This window comes from Solanum lycopersicum, chromosome 1 (genome assembly GCF_036512215.1).
Source record: "Solanum lycopersicum chromosome 1, SLM_r2.1".
In the NCBI taxonomy this organism is placed as follows: Eukaryota; Viridiplantae; Streptophyta; class Magnoliopsida; order Solanales; family Solanaceae; genus Solanum; species Solanum lycopersicum.
The window spans coordinates 858,674-877,197 of record NC_090800.1 but is presented as its reverse complement, the minus strand read 5'-3'; the positions used below and the strand labels follow the sequence as shown (position 1 = coordinate 877,197).

Below are 18,524 nucleotides of genomic sequence, written 5' to 3'. Positions count from 1 at the left end.
TATGTGAATTTTTGAGTTTTTTTTAGTATTTTTCAAAGTTCAAGGTAGATATTTGAATAATATTATACAAGAGATCCACGGAAGGTGAAATGTACGTCTTATTCCTATCTTAATAAGAAGACGATTTTTAATAAACCTTCGACTCATTTCATAAATTTTAAATATAAATGCTTTAGAAGTGAAACTAAAGTATATTATTGAAATTAAAACTCAAGAATTTGAGTCAAGTGAAATTCCAATTATATGATAATTAAATGTGAACTTGGATTCATGCTTTAATAAAAATAAATTCTTGATTTTATTTATTCCAATAAAAATAAAGTAGGGTGGAATTTTTCAAAAAGCTATATGAAAGCCATTCGTGCTACACAAGTTTTTAAAGAATTAGTATGATTTATAATATTACATACACAATAAAGTTTGAACTAGATTTTGTTCACATTGACTATAAGGAATTAAAAAGAATGTAAATTGGAAAGAAATGGTAAATCTATGTACTTACTAAATTTAGTTAAAATCGAAAAAGAGTTTTGGCATAACGATAAAATTTATCATTCTGTAATCTATGGTTCACTCGTTAAAGTAAGTTTCATACATTTCATTCTAAGCTCAATTACTAATGTTTGCATCATATAAACGACTATCTACAGAAACTATTTATATTACGTCTCGAATCTTACGTAAACGCGTAATGATTTTATTTTATATTTCATTTTGAAAGACTACAAATGCTAAAATATAAAATAATGAAAATTGTCAAGTTTTACTAAGTATTTACTGAATTTATTTCAATAAAAATTATTATAGTGTATATATGATCTATGAGTTATGAGTTTGAGATGTGGAATCATATACTAATGTATTTATTATAGTAAACTTCCTACTATACACGTTGGACTTAGTCACTAATGCTTGCATCATATAAACAACTATCGACTTAAACTACTTATATTACGTCTCGAATCATACGTGAACAATCATACGTGAACGCGTAACAATTATGTTTTTTTTTAAATATAATTTTTGTTACAGCCTCACTAAAAAGTCCATCCACGTGCCAACCCCCCCACCCCCACCCCCACCTCACACCCCTGTCCAACAACCCCACACTTTCCTATGTCTTCTCTTTTCCTCCTATATATATATACATATATATATGTATATAAATCAGCTAATAGCCATCAGTATATTCATATTCATTCTGTGTATAGCACACCTATTCAGAAAAATACCCATAAAGCACAAAAGTGAAAAAGAACAGGTTTTTTGTGTGTATCAATCATTGTCAAAAAGCAAACTAATACCCATTTTTTTGCAAGTTTTGGTTTCAAGATTGTTGCATTTGAGGTAAAGATTGAATCTTTATTGTCCATTTTCATGATTTCTTGTGTTTTTGCTAATTGGTGTTTTCAAGAATCTTGTGAAAATGGTCTTTTTGTGTTGTTGTTGGGTTGTTTCTTGTTCTTATGATCTGTTAAATGTGGGTTCTTTTCTGTGTTTTTGTTTGAATGTGTTTCTTGCTATTTTGTGAGTTAATTAGAAAAATCTATGCATTTATGTTTTCTGAGGTGTTTGGGGCATTGAAAATGGACTCTTGGTGCAAAGATTCTTGCATTGAGGTAAAGTTTGAATCTTTACCAATAAAGTGTCGTAAAGGGTTGCGGTGGAGTGGTAAATACTTATTTTTATTTTTGACTAGAGTTATGAGTTTGAGCCTTTTTAGCTACAGAGTCGTCTTTGTTAGAGAGGTCTTTATCCTAATACGGGTTAATTGAGTTTTAGTTAGGCTTCAATGCGGGTATCGGATACTTTTGGCTATAAAGCCGTCTTTGTTAGAGAGGTCTTTATCCTAATATGGGTGGATTCGGATTTAGTTAGGCTCCAATGCGGATATCGGACACTGGGTGGAAAAACAAACAAAAAAGTTTGAATCTTTATTGTTCTTTTCATGTTTTTTTGCAACTTGGGTTTTCAAGAATCTTGTAAAATTGGTATTTTTTTTGTTTTTATGGGGTTGCTTCTTTTTCTTATGATCTACCAAATGTGGATTCTTTTCTGTTTTTTTTCCACTTTGAATGTGTTTTTTTTTAGAGATTTGAGTAAATTAGAAAGTGCCAATAGATTCAGATTTTAAAGTTTATGCCAATAGCTATTCATTCTTCTGTTTTATGAGAATCTGTATCTTCTTGCTTGACTTGTTCAAATATAAAAATGTAAAATATGAAGTGATTATAATTTTTTCTTGAAGAATATCTTCTTGGTCAAAATTTGCAAAAAGTTGGTTCTTGCAAATGATACTTGATTGATTGTCTACATTTGGAGATTTTAAATGATAAATATTAGTTTATACTTTATAGTACAGCTCATAATGTGATGTAACAAAGTTTTACTTGTTGATGTGTTTCCATTTGGCTTTTTGATTAATATAATTTGAATGAATCAACTCTAAATGTATGTTACTATTTGACAGGATTTTAAGGTCTCAATAACCTGTCAAGATTCGATTTTGAAATCGTATGGGGTTATCCTTTTCGAGCCCACTAGCCTCTCAAAGTGATTCGGGAACTGGCCTTGATTCTGTCGTTGTGAAATCTATCGATTTCGGACATGATGAGCAGAAGACGCCACTACGGTCAGTTAGCTTTAAGAGCCATGAAAAAGAACCAACAATATTGCAATCAGAAGGCTCTGGAAGGATGTCGATAGAGAAAACCATCAGCTTTAGGACAATGGGAAGTGCAATGGAGTTAAAGAGAACTTCATCAGAAGAGAAACCCGAGTTTAGCGAGTTTCATAGGTTAGGAAGCATGAATAAAGAGTCTCAAAAATCTCCTCTAGCATATACTAGCAGCCCCAAACATGAGGCAGCTTTAAAGTTACAGAAAGTGTACAAGAGTTTTAGGACTAGAAGAAAATTAGCAGACTGTGCAGTACTTATAGAGCAAAGCTGGTACGTTTTCTATGCCGAAAAAAACATCCTATCGATAAATTCTATTGATTTGAATGTTCCTGACATGTATTTTCTGGAAAATTTCAGGTGGAAGCTTTTAGATTTTGCTGAACTTAAGCATAGTTCTATTTCATTTTTTGATCTTGATAAGCACGAGACAGCAGTTTCTCGTTGGTCGAGAGCAAGAACTAGAGCAGCCAAGGTAAATTTTGGATCATTTCGTAAATGCTGATGAAAGTTATTGCAAAGATTTTGAATTTATTAGTCTTTAAGATTTTTACTGATCTTTTTCTTCTTCATGCAGGTTGGCAAGGGCTTATCTAAGAATGGCAAAGCTCAGAAACTAGCTCTACAGCACTGGCTTGAAGCTGTAAGTAGATTTTTTTCAATGGTATATACTGAATTCGTGTTTTACGCCAAATTTCAGTTTTACTAATAAGGGTAAGCCTTTTTTTGTGTAACAGATCGACCCACGACATCGGTATGGACACAACTTGCATTTCTATTATGTCCAATGGTTGCATTCTCAAAGCAAAGAACCCTTCTTCTACTGGTAATTGTCTAGATGAAGAATGATTGAGTTTTAACGATAATACATCATGAAAGTTTCTCGTTTGCTAACTGTGTTCCTCTGAATCAGGTTGGATATTGGAGAAGGAAAAGAAGTGAATATTGTTGATAAATGCCCTCGATGGAAACTTCAGCAGCAGTGCATTAAGTACCTCGGTCCGGTAGGTCCTTATTCCATTTATCAGTCCATTAGTATCTTTGCTAGTTGCACTTGTGGGAATTTGGAAACTTTACTTATCGTTTTTTATTTGTTTATAAACTACAGATGGAAAGAAAGGCTTATGAAGTTGAGGTGGAAGGTGGGAAACTCTTCTACAAGGAAACCGGGAAGCTCCTTGACACGACTGATGAACCAAAAGGCACTAAGTGGATTTTTGTGCTCAGCACCTCGAAAACCTTATACGTTGGCAAGAAAACTAAAGGCACATTTCAGCACTCTAGTTTCTTGGCTGGAGGTGCTACATTAGCTGCTGGGAGAATAGTTGCAGAACGAGGAGTATTGAAGGTATGTTAACGTATCATCGAGTCATTTTCACACTTCTGAGTCGACTCATATTGGCAGCTTATTTGTGAATTCGATCTAACTCTTCTTTCATTTGTTAATTGAATTCTACAGGCTGTCTGGCCTCACAGCGGACATTACCGACCTACCCCAGAAAACTTCCAGGACTTCATTTCATTCATGACAGAGAACAATGTCGATCTCAATGATGTTAAGCTTGATTCTGATGAAGACGAGGAAGAATCGATTGGCAAGAAGAGTGCCGTTTTCCTCAGAGGCGATTCTTCTGAGGACGACTTACAAAAAGATGGTTTGGAGACAGAGGAGAATGATCTAGAAGAGTTGAATTCAGAGAAAAGAGACTTGAAAGTGCAAGAGCAAGCTGCTGATATACAACTTTCCAATTCAAAACCATCTCATAACTTCAGTATCAAATTGCCCACTCTTCAAATTCCCCGGAACGATGGTTTCATAGAGAAGTTAAAGAACGAAAGTGAAGCTGCTAAATCTTTTTCCTACTTGGAATCGCCCACAGACGGATACAGAACAGCAAGAGAATTGTTTGCTCCCGAACAAGATCAAATGGATTTAGAACGCAGCTCTTCTGTTGAAGAACTCGATGTAAGTAATGAAGAGATAATTCCAGATGAATCTATCATCCAAAGGATTAATTCACACAAGGATCTTAAATCGTATCAGTTGGGAAAGCAACTTTCTTGCAAATGGAGCACAGGAGCTGGCCCTCGTATCGGATGTTTGAGGGATTACCCCTCACAGCTGCAATCCCATGCTTTAGAACAAGTGAGCTTGTCCCCGAGAAGTGCTTGCCGTCTCAAAATGAACTTCCCTTCAAGGGCATCAACTCCAACGAGCCTGAGCCGCGTAATGCAGGTTTCCTGTTCCCTTTCTCCTATGGGCAACAAAACTTTATCTTGCCTCAATAGCAAATATTCCTCTCCACCACATAAAGGACCCTAACTTCATATTCATTTGAACTAGGATTAGTTTTTTTCTTCTTTCATTAGTCTGTTCTTTCACTGTGAATAGACAAAATGACATAGAAATTCTTTTCATAACAATTCTTCCATAGTTTTATTTTTTCCTATTCAACTGTACACAAGTTTTGTTCATCCTAGTGGTAGATTGCAATATGGAAATTGTAAAATTTTGAATTCCAATACTTATTTGTAAGTGGAAAAGAAAGAAATGAGAAACAGAAAAAAAAAAAGAAAAGGAAATCATTCATTCTTTATCTATGGTTTTCTTAGCTTAAACTTATTTTCTTGAGAAGTTGATCTTGTTGTTGTACTCTGACAGTCACAAAGGGCTGTACTCCCACTTACGTTGCTCGGACTCTCTAAAAATGATGGTCTACATAAGTGTCGGATCCTCCAAAATGCACTACTTGTAAAGAATCTGACTTCTACTTGGTTGCACTTTTGAAGAGTTCGAGTAAAAGTCTGTGTTTAGTTTGCATTGTTCTTGATAACCGGAAAGTCGTGTAATCGAGCCCTTGACGTGCTGCTCTATTGCTCGGACTTTCCAAGAATGTTACTGTAGTTGTATATTAGATACTCAAAAACTATACTACTTTTGGAGGATCAGATTTCGGACCTTCCAAGAATGTTGCTGTGGTTGTATTAGACACTCGAAAACTATACTACTTTTGAAGGATCAGACACATGACCATAGACATTTTTGAAGAGTCCGAGCAACATAAGATGCTCTAACCACACATCATGTGTTGTACTACCTTGAACATTGAAACCAAACACTAGGGGTTGTTTGGTTTTTGTTAATTTTCTAGTTTATGTTAAGATTAGGTACTGTTGACATGATAAACTGACATAAAACATGCCTGTTTAACAAAGTCAAGTGTAATTAACATTATTTCTTTCTGACAATTTGTTGTTAAGCAAATAATAGAGGCAGTTTTGATAAGACTGAATCACAGGTCATTAGTATAACTACTAATTAATTTCTTTAATACTCAATCATTATGATGTGCTTACAACTTCTTGGAAGTGAAAAAAATATTATTATTAATGAAATCCCAATATTTAAGAAATATGTAAAGCACATGCACTTGACCTAGATCAAGATTCAAAAGATCAGATGTTTCGAACATTACAAACATTTTTCTTAAACTTCGTGCACAATCAAACTATGATAGATGAAATGAAACGACAGTAATTGATTTCTCAACATCTACCTAAGCATTAGTACTGGGGCAGAGTTACTCGATATCTACACATGCACGCAAGCTGATCCAGACACTAAAACTCGTTCTTGAGACATGAGAAGAAGTGGAGCTTAATATAACATATGTAAAGACAATATGATGGTCATATGTTGGATGAAGAGTTTCATTAATTCAAAAGCCAATTGTTACTGTCTATGAGATTCAAAACATGGGATTGTTAAAAGTACAGACAAAAACTGAAGAAAAAAAAAAAACAAAATATATCTTTTTTTCTGCAAAATCTTCAATTATAGACCTTAATGTTTGTTGGATAAGTTCATGAACTTGTCAATAATTAGGGAATATTGACAAGTAAATACTTATTCTATTTTCCTAAAGGCTGCATGCACTTATATATATCATGCTATATATACATTTAAAACTTGCAACATGAGCTATTATGTATTTTGTTTTTGTTTTCGTCGTTGTTCGATATCTGTATTAGAGGTTGATTAAATTTAGATTCGCGCCGAGAAATTTACATTGATAGGTAAATTAGCCTCTAACAAAGTCAACTTCATATATAGTGATCAAACATGAGACGTCTGATTAATAGGGAATGAGTACTAAAGCCCGACTAAATTTAGATTCGCGCAAAGAAGTTCACATTGATAGGTAAATACGTCCCTAACAAAGGTGATCTCATATCTGATTAATAAAGTATAAGTACTATACGCATTCGCGCTGAGAAGTTCAATTATTTCCCAGCAAAGGTGACTTCATATCCAGTTATCAAACTTAAAACATCTGATTACGAATGAATGCATACTTATCATTCTATCACTAATGATATTATTGGTGGAGGGATTACTTAATTGGTACAACACATTAGTGGTTTAAATAATTGTTGTACCATTTGTAAAGGGCATCATGTGTTTTTTTTCTCTTTAATTTTTGAACTTTCCTTTTAATGTTTTTTATTTTTGTTTATTTGAGATAAAAAAGAACATTAAGAGTATTAAGTCTAAGTTTTGCTATCTACTTCCAGCTCATTAGAATATACTTGGAGTGTAACAATTGGTTTAAGTGTTAATTGAAAGATTTGTGATCTTAAATATGAAGATTTCATATCTAGGAGGTTTATTCAATTATGGATAATTCTTCTTAATTTATTGTTTAAAAGATCTATGGAAGATTTGCATATTAATTAATATCCATATATCTCATGAGTTTATTGGGATTTTTTTTTTCTTTGTAACTTGTTATTTTTGATAGTTAAATCATAGCTCGTAACTTATAGATTTGTATGTATTCTTTTATTTTTAATTAGAGGTTTTAAGTTCGAACTTTGAGTATGAAGTTTATCTTTATTATAGATTATTTAAACTCAAATATATGATTTTTCGGTTTGAATCTGAATTTTATCGAACTTTAATATGAATAAGAGATATGATTTTCAGTTCGAGCTTCAAGTATGAAGTATTGCTTAAAACATGAGATTTTCGATGTGAATCAGAATTTAGTTGAACTTTAATATGAATATTAATTTTTTTTCCCGATTATTCTAACTTTTAGTTTCATATCACTTTTTTTAATTAATACTTGTAACATTATTTCTACTTTTAATAGCAAGAAAAAAAAATTCATTTTAATTTTTAAAATCAGAATACGAACTTATTTCTGCTATTTCGAATTCCACAAATAACATACTTTCTTTACTCTTATTACTTTAATTAAATTTGTTTAATTTTCAAGTAAGAGTAAAATAATTTAATTTTTTTTTAAGTTCAAATTCTTACATGTGGCATTAATTAGTTGAGCAGACACAACAACCATAAGACAAAATTATAATGTAAGCACTTTCATTGAATAAAAAGATTTGCTTAATTATAATATATGATTAGCCTTGTTAATTAGAGCTGGCATATTTATTTTAAACAATTAATATTAAACTTTTTAAATTTAAACTTGCACTTTGAACTCGTACGGATATAATATTTAGTTTTAATAATTATAATAATAATCTAAGATCCATGCATTTAATTTGTTGATTGAAATTATTGCATAATTTGTATACTACGTGGACTACTCTCTACCTTAAAAAATAATTAATTTGGACTAATGTGTGTTATTTATCAAGTTTAAGTTATATATATATATTTATCATTATAATTTTTTTTTCTATGTAAATTAGATTATCTTTACCTATTCTTGATACTTTTTGAATGATACGGAAGTGTAAATTTTCTTGAAATTATTTAAAGTGAGGTAAAAATTGTTAGCTGATTATGTTATTTTGTCATGATAAATTGCACCCCACAAGCAATACTTTATACTTCTATTCCATGATAAATAGTGATTACTGACCATTTCTCAGACAACTCTTTAAGAAAAATAGTTAATGTCATGAAATTTCGAATTTAACACACGATATAAGTAGCTATTTGTGAAATTTTAACCCCTGTTCCGTTAAAGTGTTTGGGATAAGATCAAGAATATTATGTATCTCATATATATTTTTGATACAATTTTCAATTCATGGTCATTAAAATCAATTTTTTTATTACTTATAACATTTCCTTTTTTCAATAATTACATAACATAAATTTTGATTAATATTTTTAAATATTTTTTTTCATTATATTAATATAAAAAGAACAACTTCTTATAATACCTTTCATGTAAATTTTCTATTACTTACATTTAAATTATAGAATATCAAACTAATTGAATCTAATTCAGCTTCGAATATTAGTTAAATCAATTTTTAAAAAAAGAAATACGATACGTATTTTGAGACGGAGGAAGTATATAATTAAATATATATGCTTTTATAATATAGCTTCTCTTCAATTATAAAAAGTTGTATTGTAGATACTAAAGGGATCAAACTTCACATAAAGAAAAACTTAGGGACTAATTTAGCATTTACATTACATCATTTTACCCATAACCCGAGAGAATAGTGGAGCCCTAATTTCATCAGCGGAGCAAAAAGGGATTTTTTTTTTTACTAATAATTTTTTTGAAGTTTCAAAAGCATAATAGAGAAACCCCATTTGGCTAAAATTCAAGGATTTGCAGCTGAAAGGTATAATTTTTTTACTTCTTTGCTTCATTCTTTACTTACAGATGAGTGAAATGTATGTTCTTTTTTGATATTATAATGAGATGTTTTTGAAGTATTTGATTTGTAAGTGTAAAAAGGTTGAATCTTGGTACTCAAAGCTAGCTTCTTTTTGATTAATTTTCTATGTTTTGTGGGAAAAAAGTTTGTTTTGCTTTGGTGGGGTTTCTGTTTTGACCCTTTTGTAATAATTTAGTGTAGTTTCACAAGTGGTGTCACTTGCCCCTACCTTTGTTGGGGGTAGAGAGACGGTTTCGGATAGATGGTTGGCTCAAAAGATGTTTTGACCCTTATTGCATTTGATGAAATTCTTAGGAACTGATTTTTGCCCCTAAATCAGTCCAAGATTATGTTTTGGACTTGAGTTCCTCAATTTCGACAATGAAATTGATGGTTTTTCTTCAAAACCGAAGAAGGGAGGAAAGGATAACCAGGATGGAACATTTTGTCCTGTTCAAATAGTTTGATGACAATAGGAGAAATGGTAGGTTATGTAGGCCACTAATATGGGAAGGAATAGGTGGAGGTAGTTAACTAATAATAATGATACTGAATTTAGTTCTACATACTGTAGACCGATGAAAACATATCTGGTTCAGTTACAAAGGAAGAAAACTCATGTCTTTATTCATAGGGTAATAAACACTTCATGAAACAACAATAACCTATGAAAGTAAAAAGCTTGTATTTGCGTTCCGACAACTAATTAGACTCGAAACCGGAAATTTTCAAAAATCAAGAGTTAACATTAAGAGCTTCAAGGATAAAAGAGGTCGAATAGAAATTGATGTATAACAAATAATTTACAGCCATTTTCTTAGATGGTTAGCTCAATGGTATATGTTTCAATTAGTCAACAACAAGATTTTAGTACATGCCTTCTTATGGACTAGGGCATATGTTAATTGATAGTGTAACAAGTAATGATCAAATGAAAATTCTAATAGCTAAGTCAAACCAAAAGAATCTGCATAATTTTTTTTATGTCCTCAGCTGGAGCTGAAGACATGACCTTAAATAGGAGGGTGTGGAGGTCGCAGATTAAGGTAGAAGGTTAATAGGTAGTAGAGTGTTCTCTTGCTTTCCAAAGGATTTTGGCTTAGTGGTGTCTGTCGTAGTAGTAGCGTTATTCTTGTGCTGACTTGCTTTTGCTTTCTACCACCATCTATTTTTATGATGTTCCGATTATTTCATTATTTTGTTGTTGTTACTATTTTCGTAATAGTTGCTATATTATCTTCTCTGTCATTTTTCCTTTTCATACTTACTCTGATATCTATACTCGAGTTGAGGGTCTTCCGGAAACAACCTCTCTACCTCCACAAGGTAGTGGTAAGGTCTACGTACACTCTACCCTCCCAAACTTCACTTGTGGGATTTCATTGGGTATGTTGTTGTTGTCGTTGTATATTTAATAGATGTTGAATCCCCTTGGTTTCTTTGTGTGCTTATTTTTTTATATTTTAATAGCTCCGCCACTGGTGGGACAGTGAAAAAGTCTATGACTATTTATAAATTACTTCCCCATGATCTTAGGTGCTGACAATGTTGGAATGCCAAAGCCAAAAAAACCTGAACATATGCTTCAACTTCTGCAGCATTTTATCAAACACTCAAACCAAATCAAACAAGTCCATTCGCTGCTCACAACGAGTGGCCGTCTCCTCCTTACCTCTCAATGGATCAACACACTGCTTTACAACACTCTCATCAGGGCTTATCTCAACATTTCTCAGCCTCAAACAGCTCTCATCCTTTTCACCCACATGCTCTTTCATCAAGCTCAGCCGAATAGCCATACTTTCCCTTCCCTTAGCAAAGCAGCCTCGTCTTTCCCGTCCCGTTTGGCTTCATATATAGGCAAGAACCTTCACTGTCAAGTCTTGAGAAGAGGGGTCTTGGGTGACCCGTATGTCTGTACATCTTTCATTGGGCTGTATTCGCACGCGGGTGAACTCGAGAGTGCGCACAAGGTTTTTGATGAAATTCCTGAACCGTGTATTGTCTCGTATAATGCGATGCTTGATGCTTGTGGGAAAAATGGGGATATGGGTTTGGGGTTCTTGATGTTTTCTCGCATGTCTTATAGAGATGTTTATTCATGGACTAGTATGATTCATGGGTACATGAAAAACGGGTGCTCTGAAGTTGCTGTTAAGTTTTTCCAGAGAATGATGGTACACGAGGATGTGAAGCGTGGTTTATTGAAGCCAAACGAGGCTACTTTTGTTAGTATTCTTTCTTCTTGCACATTTTTGGATATTGGTGTGGCATTATATCTTGGGAGGCAAGTACATGCTTACATGGTAAAGAATGAGGAGTTGAGTGTCTTCACGATGACCGCATTGATCGCGTTTTATGGAAAGATGGGTTCTTTGGTTTATGCTTCAAAGATATTTGATGCAATGGTTAGCAAGCAGGTTTGTGCTTGGAATGCTATGATTTCTTCCCTAGCTTTGAATGGAAGAGAGAAGCAGGCATTAATGATGTATGAGAAGATGAGGGCAAAGGGGCTGCAACCAAATGAGATTACCTTCGTGGCTGTTCTATCAGCTTGTGCGCGTGCCAAGCTTGTTGATTTCGGTTTTAAATTGTTTGAAGCAATGTCACATGAATTTGGACTTGTAGCTAAGATGGAACATTATGGTTGTGTGGTTGATCTCTTAGGGAGAGCTGGGCTATTACAGGAAGCGTACGACTTCATAAAGAAGATGCCTTTTGAAGCTGATGCCACTGTATTGGGGGCTCTGATGGGTGCCTGTAGACTTCATGGAGCTATTGAATTGGGAAATGAAGTATCACAACTACTGCTTGAGTCGCAACCAAGTCATTCTGGCCGTTATGTGCAACTCTCAAGCATTTATGCTGGTGCAGAGAGGTGGGATCATGCTGCTGCCTTGAGAAAAGCAATGTTAGATGCTGGAATACACAAGGTTCCAGCCCACAGTTTAGTTTAGTAGAGCTGATAACTGCAGCGGCTTGGTGATGGCATCTCTACTCATCAAATTCAGCTAAAAGGATCCTGCATATGGATTTTGCACAGAGATTGAAGCACTGCTTCAGATCAAGGAGGATACATTAAAGAAACCTGGTTTCAAAGTCTGTTTGGCGAGGTATTTTTTTTTTTCTACTTTTCTTTTTCTGAATCTTTATCTTTGGCCAAAAACTTGGACATTATGGTGAGTTTGCTAATTAATTAGTTGATCACGTAAACATCACTTATGTGGTTCTGCTTGACTTCTACCCAAATGAAGTATCAAATCCATATGGATTTGGATCACTAGCAATTCTATAACTTAATTGTGTGTTCATGTCTAATCTTAGGTAAGGTTTTAAACATTATTGCAGGTCTCTATGCAAGTTGTTGTTTGGGACTGATGCATAGTTGCTGTTGTGTAGCAGTAATACTTGATTAATCAATCGGTACCGTCTACCTCCCACCAACACAGATAGTGAGTAACTCAGCCACCAACACAGGTCAGCTTGTGTTCTGCTAGGATTCTAACCTTCGTTTTTAAGGTTGTTTCTCCAATTTTTCAACTGCTAGACCAACCCCATTGTGGTTGTCGTTGCTATTCAAGTTATTGTATGTTGAAGAATATCCTGACAAATTGTCACATATTTTACTATGATTTTGTCCTTGGGCGTTGTTCGTGATCCCTAAACATTATATTATCAACCAGTAGAACTTTACCTATTCATCTTTAGATACTTAAATGACACGATGCTATGACAGCCCATGAGGCCATGTTGGATACTATAGCGTGTTAATGCTGAATTCATTGATGATAATAACAGAAGATTCTCCTTCTGAGACCATGAGGCCGTGTTTGGATACTAGATTTTCCGAGTTATGGACTGAAAGATTCCCATTTTTGAGCTCATAGTCTCTTTCTCATGATACGTCGGTTGGGCATTTTGCTGCTCTGCTTCACTGATAAAATTTAAACTTTTGAAGACTGCAACTTTGGTCCATGGTTTCCTGATTTTTTTTTTTGGTCTTTCGATGAGTCTGTAAAAAGTATTCTTGAACTCTGTAACTACAGAATTTTATGTTTCTGAACATAATGTCGAGTGCTATGTTTTTGTTATGAAATGTCATGTGACAGAGTTGAGTGAAGTACAATGTTTTTAGTGATGACACATATCATCTTATTGAATGATCTGTTGATTCATGGAAGAAAAGTCATGCCTTTATTCATTGGATTACAAAAACTTTATGGAAACATCACAAACTATAAAAGATAAAAGGCTTTTATCTGCATCTTCAGCAACTCTGTAGACTTGAATTCTGCAAAATTCAAAAATAAAGAAATTAAAGTTAAGAGCTTTAATGATAAAGTATGTAGATATTACATTGATATATAAAAAATAATCTTCTGAAGGATAAAATTCAAGTTGAAATACCTGGAGGTTGTTACACACTAATATCTTTCCTCGTGCCTTTTCATTCTCATAGTAATTTTGTGTTCCAATTTCACAACCAACCTCGAAAACCATGCTGGATATTGAGTTGACCACATTATGTATATTACGGACAGTCCAATAACAAGTCCACAGCCATAACCCATGAGAACTGCTTCCCAACTGATCATTGGTGAATCTTCTTCTTCTTCTTGATCTATCTCAGCTGGAGTTATTGCCGGTGGTACCCGATCATCACCGCCACAATGTGTTGATAGTGGAAATCCGTGTAACCCATCATTCCCTTGGTATGAACTGTTCTCGAACGAATCAAATTGTTTTCCTGTGGGAATGCATCCAACAAGATGATTGTGAGAGAGATTCAAGACTTCAAGAAATGTGAGGGATTCAAGCTGCTTCGGAATTTCTCCGCTGATTTTGTTAGATGAGAGATCCAATGATTCGAGTACTGATAAATTTTGCAATGATGTTGGTATATGACCTTCCAAGACATTATGAGATAAGTTCAAGGTACGAAGTCCAACGAGATCTCCAATAATGCCTGGAATGTGACCTTCAAACCTGTTCTTTGAGAGATCGATAATCATGTTAGAATCCAAAATTTGAACCGAATCATAATCTTGTCCCTTTGTTGTAATTGTCGTCAAATAATCATAATAACCAACATATTGATCAGACACATAATGTGGGGTAGTACTCTCATCAATTTTTTTCATGGCTTGCAAATTCCCAAAAAGACTTATTGGTAAATTACCACTAAATCCATTGGATGACAGATCCAGAATTTGAAGCTGCGCAAACAAGTTTGTATTCCCTGAAGATTTAATAGGACCATGAAACTTATTTGATCTCAAGCTAAAAATCTGCAAATGAGGTAGGTCTCCGAACCAGTTTGGAAATGTGTCATTCAACTGATTGTTACCTAGATCAAGAAGTGTCAAGTACTTGCAATTGATCAAAGATCGTGGGACTTTCCCTGTTAGCTTATTCCCATGCAAGCTAATGACCCTGAGTTGGTTTCCAATACTAAAATTTGTATTAATTGTCCCACTAAGACTGTTGTTGCTCAAATCCAATTTACAAATATTCATCTTACCCAAACATTGTGGGATTGTCCCCTCCAAATTATTACTTCTCAAATTTAGCACATTCAGTGCTGTCAGATTGCAGATAGTTGAAGCAATCTGTCCACTGATATTATTGTGTGAAAGAAGAAGAATTCTTAGGCTTGGCGTGTTTAGGAGTGAATTTGGTATTGGACCTTCCAGCTGATTTTCTTTAAGAGTAACGATACTTAATGTTTTGGACTTGAACTCCTGAATTTTTCCTCTGAAAGTGTTATTGCTCAAGTCTAACACTTTTAGCGAAGGAAGGGAGAATATCCAGGAAGGTATAGTCCCATTCAAGTGGTTTGATGACAAGCTGAGCCATAGTAGGTTTTGCAGTCCACTTACATTGGATGGGACTGGACCAGTAAGGGAATTGGACGAAAAATCTAGCAATTCAAGTCGGGTCCAACTTCTGTTAAAGGATAAGAACTCAAGTTGGCCATGAAAGTTGTTATATGATAAAATAAGGGTTTCTAAGTTGGAAAGGTGGAGAACTCTTTCGGGCAAAATCCCACGTAACTGTGTGTCTGAAAGTTGTAGAGTTGTTAAATGAGAAGAGAAATTTGAAGGAATAGTGGAAGAGATGTTGACAGATTCAAGGTGGAGCTCTCTTAATTGGGTCAAGTTCTTAAGGAGCAGTTCAAAATTGTGAGGCCCAAGACTAAGCTCATGTTGATCACCTATACGAAGAATGTGTAGTTTAGAAAGGTGAGAGATTTCAGCTGGGATCAGACCTGTAAAACTTGAATGTGACAAATCAAGATGCGCCAAGCCAGAGAACTCACCAAATTTAGGTGAAATGAGTGATCCAGAAAAATTATTATAAGCCAAATCAAGGCTTTTGAGATTGGAGAGGTGAAAGAGGCTGCTATTGGAATGAAACTTGCCTTGAAGTTGGCTGCAACGGAGATCAAGCTCAATCACTTGCCCTGTCGTCTCGTCACAATGAACTCCATTCCATGAGCAACAATCTATGCTGTTGTTCCATGACAGAGTTCTTGGATATGACTGGATATTCTCTTGGTCTGTTATGTCGTAACAATAATCAGAAGCATTAGGATTAACGGTAAACATGTGCTTGAATTGTAGAAGAGCAAGAGCTTCATCTTTGGGGCACAAATGAGGTGAGGATGAGGATAAAGCAAGTTGACAGAGAAAGGGATATAGCATAAAAAATATAAGTTTCACACAATCCATTTCTGCACTAAAATGATCAAAACTAGTTAAGTTGATAGAGAAGAAATCAAGAAATGTTTGCTGTGTCTATATGTTTCATTATGTTTGATGAGATATATATAGCACAAACTCAGGAACGAAGTTCACTATGCAGATTTAGTTATTACTTTGGAGTAATCAATTCTGGGAAGGTCATTTTCATTCAATAGCTTACAAAAAGGTCTTTGTTTTGGCTCTCTTAACAACCCTCCACACACACAACTTTCTCTTCTTCTTTTAAGGTCTTACTTTGTCTTCTTCTTTTAAGGTCTTACTTTCTGTCCCAAATTGATACTCCCTCCGTTCCATAATAAAGTTTACTTTTTTTAAAGTAGTGTCGACGTTTTATGGTCTATTTTCACAATTCGTCTTTTAAGAATTTTGCTATGACAGAACCTTTCTTACTCCGTTAACAACCCTGCCCCCACACCAACAGGTTTTGGTTCCCTTAACAACCCTGCCCCCACTCACACAACTTTGCCTTTCAATTACAAAAACTAAAGAAGTTAAGAAAAGTTCTACTTTGCTTTCTTTCAAATGTTCATTAAAATCTAAAAGTTATACATGTTTCAATCGACTTCATCTTTCAGCATGATCTCAGGTCCATTTGTACCAAGAAAATTAAAAAATGAAGGTCACCTTTAAAAATTTCCGGAGTAAATTCACATATCGCCTTTTTTTCCTAAACTTCTCCTGAAATAAATTCACAGAATTAAAAAGTTCCATGAAAGTACTCTTCAAATGATAATAACTACTTATGTATGAGTATGATACCCCTTAATATAGACATTCTGTTGAAAAATATCTTCAAACTCTATAACTACGGATTTTTATGTTACTGAACTTAAAGTCGAGTCTTATATGTTTGTGTTATGTGAAAGAGTTGAGTGAAACACAAATGTTTTTAGTGTGTGCACATATCGTCTAATTGGATGATCTAAAGATTCATTTTATGTGATTCTAATTTTCTTTTGTTTTGCTGGTTTGGGTCCGTGAGCAGATTGGGCCATCAGTGTGTTGTGCACTTCAAGAGGCCCAAATCTTCTCTAAGCTAGATACCAAATCTCCGTTTCTTAATTTAGCACTTTTTCATTTATGTAACTTGCATCATAAAGGAGGTCGAATAGAAATGAATGTATCACAATTAATCTACAACCCTTTTCTTAGAAGTTAGCTCAATGGTAAAGGTTTCAAAATCATGTTATGATTTCTTCCTTAGCTATGCATTAACGATGTATGAGAAGATGAGGTGCAAAGGGTCTGCAACCAAATGAGATTACCTTTGTGTCTGTTCTATCAGCTTGTGCGCATGCCAAGCTTGTATATTTCAGTTTTAAATTGTTTGAAGCAATGTCTCATGAATTTTGACTTATGGTTGTGTGGTTGATCTCTTAGGGAGAGCTGGACTACTGCAGGAAGCGTACACTTGATAAAGAAGATGCCTTTTGAAGCTGATGCCACTGTCTGATGGGTGCTTGTAGACTTCATGGAGCTATTGAATTGGAAAATGAAATAGCACAACTGTTGCTTGAGTCGCAACGGAATCATTTGTGCTGGCGCAGAGAGGTGGGATTATGCTGCTGCCTTGAGAAAAGCAATTTTCGATGCTGGAATACGCAAGGTTTCAGCCCACAAGTTTATTTAGTGGAGCTGATAACTACCGCATCAGCTAAGTCATAGCATGACAGATACATGTTTGTGAAATCTCGACTCAACAAAGTCAGTTAGAAGGATCCTGCATATGGATTAAAGCAAGCTGTAGTGATATCTTGACAAACCTGGTTCCTAAGTCTGTTTGATGAGGTATTTCCTTTTGCTATTATGAATCTTTTTCTTTGCCCCGAAACTTTGAAATTGTGGAGCAGTTTGCTAATTAATGAATCAGAACAACAGTAGATCACGATAAACCTCACCTATAGTCAAGTGCTTCTACTTGATTTCTTCCTAAATGATGTTTGAAATCCATATGAATTTCAATCACTAGAAATTATATCACTCAATTCTGTATTTATGTCTATTGGTTTGAACATTATTGCAGGTCGCGTAGTTTGTTGTTGTATAACTGCTCAAGTCTACTTGTGTTCTATTCAATTAATTCAACTGGTACCGTCTACCTTCCATTAAGAGAGATATCTGGTAACTCTGTCATCCGGGAGTTGGATTTTTAGAGTTGAAGGCTCTTTCTCCAACTCTTCAAATAATGCAGATTCCAGTCTACGTGAGGCTCAGACAGCGGAGAATAATGCAAATCTTTTTGCTGCTGCTTCAATGAAAAGAGTTAAAGATAGTCACTCACTGGTAAAATTTCTCCATCATGAGTTGGAAAACAATATTTTTGAACTTTGTAACTACAGTGAGTATTCTATGTTTGTGTTAATGTGAAATACAATGTTTTTAGTCATGATACATCATCCGATTGAATGATCTAAATATTCAAGTTTGTG

At 34.4% G+C, this 18,524-nt stretch overlaps 3 protein-coding genes across 4 annotated transcripts; 2 read left to right on the top strand and 1 right to left on the bottom strand.

Moving 5' to 3' along the window:
- Positions 1-1,169: 1,169 nt before the first annotated feature.
- On the top strand, positions 1,170-5,274 carry LOC101245483 (IQ domain-containing protein IQM2). Its single transcript, XM_004228567.5, has 8 exons — positions 1,170-1,347; positions 2,471-2,950; positions 3,038-3,152; positions 3,255-3,320; positions 3,415-3,503; positions 3,591-3,681; positions 3,786-4,025; positions 4,137-5,274. The coding sequence occupies exons 2-8, from the start codon at positions 2,517-2,519 to the stop codon at positions 4,998-5,000; spliced, it is 1,899 nt and encodes a 632-aa protein (XP_004228615.1). The 5' UTR covers positions 1,170-1,347; positions 2,471-2,516; the 3' UTR covers positions 5,001-5,274.
- A 3,812-nt stretch (positions 5,275-9,086) lies between these two features.
- On the top strand, positions 9,087-18,481 carry LOC101258584 (putative pentatricopeptide repeat-containing protein At1g10330). Of its 2 annotated transcripts, XM_004228612.5 has the most exons (5): positions 9,135-9,295; positions 10,868-12,444; positions 12,680-12,808; positions 17,476-17,883; positions 18,119-18,481. In XM_004228612.5, the coding sequence occupies exon 2, from the start codon at positions 10,885-10,887 to the stop codon at positions 12,286-12,288; it is 1,404 nt and encodes a 467-aa protein (XP_004228660.1). In that variant the 5' UTR covers positions 9,135-9,295; positions 10,868-10,884; the 3' UTR covers positions 12,289-12,444; positions 12,680-12,808; positions 17,476-17,883; positions 18,119-18,481. The 2 variants fall into 2 exon arrangements, with proteins under 2 accessions (XP_069151737.1, XP_004228660.1); XM_069295636.1 differs by lacking the exons at positions 17,476-17,883; positions 18,119-18,481 and having other exon boundaries at positions 9,087-9,295; positions 12,680-13,451.
- On the bottom strand, positions 13,503-16,708 carry LOC101252514 (receptor-like protein Cf-9). Its single transcript, XM_004228591.5, has 2 exons — positions 13,739-16,708; positions 13,503-13,622 (listed from the first exon to the last, which is right to left on the bottom strand). Exon 1 carries the CDS (start codon positions 16,060-16,062, stop codon positions 13,756-13,758), a length of 2,307 nt encoding a protein of 768 aa, XP_004228639.1. The 5' UTR covers positions 16,063-16,708; the 3' UTR covers positions 13,503-13,622; positions 13,739-13,755.
- Positions 18,482-18,524: the final 43 nt, after the last annotated feature.

What these genes read in the sequence shown, in the direction of transcription:
- LOC101245483 (XM_004228567.5), top strand. Translation starts at nt 2,517, where the DNA reads ATGGGGTTATCCTTTTCGAGCCCACTAGCCTCTCAAAGTGATTCGGGA. An exon ending in GTACTTATAGAGCAAAGCTG is followed by an intron (nt 2,951 to 3,037) that starts GTACGTTTTCTA and finishes GGAAAATTTCAG; the next exon opens with GTGGAAGCTTTTAGATTTTG. An exon ending in TACAGCACTGGCTTGAAGCT is followed by an intron (nt 3,321 to 3,414) that starts GTAAGTAGATTT and finishes TTTGTGTAACAG; the next exon opens with ATCGACCCACGACATCGGTA.
- LOC101258584 (XM_004228612.5), top strand. Translation starts at nt 10,885, where the DNA reads ATGCCAAAGCCAAAAAAACCTGAACATATGCTTCAACTTCTGCAGCAT.
- LOC101252514 (XM_004228591.5), bottom strand. Translation starts at nt 16,062, where the DNA reads ATGGATTGTGTGAAACTTATATTTTTTATGCTATATCCCTTTCTCTGT.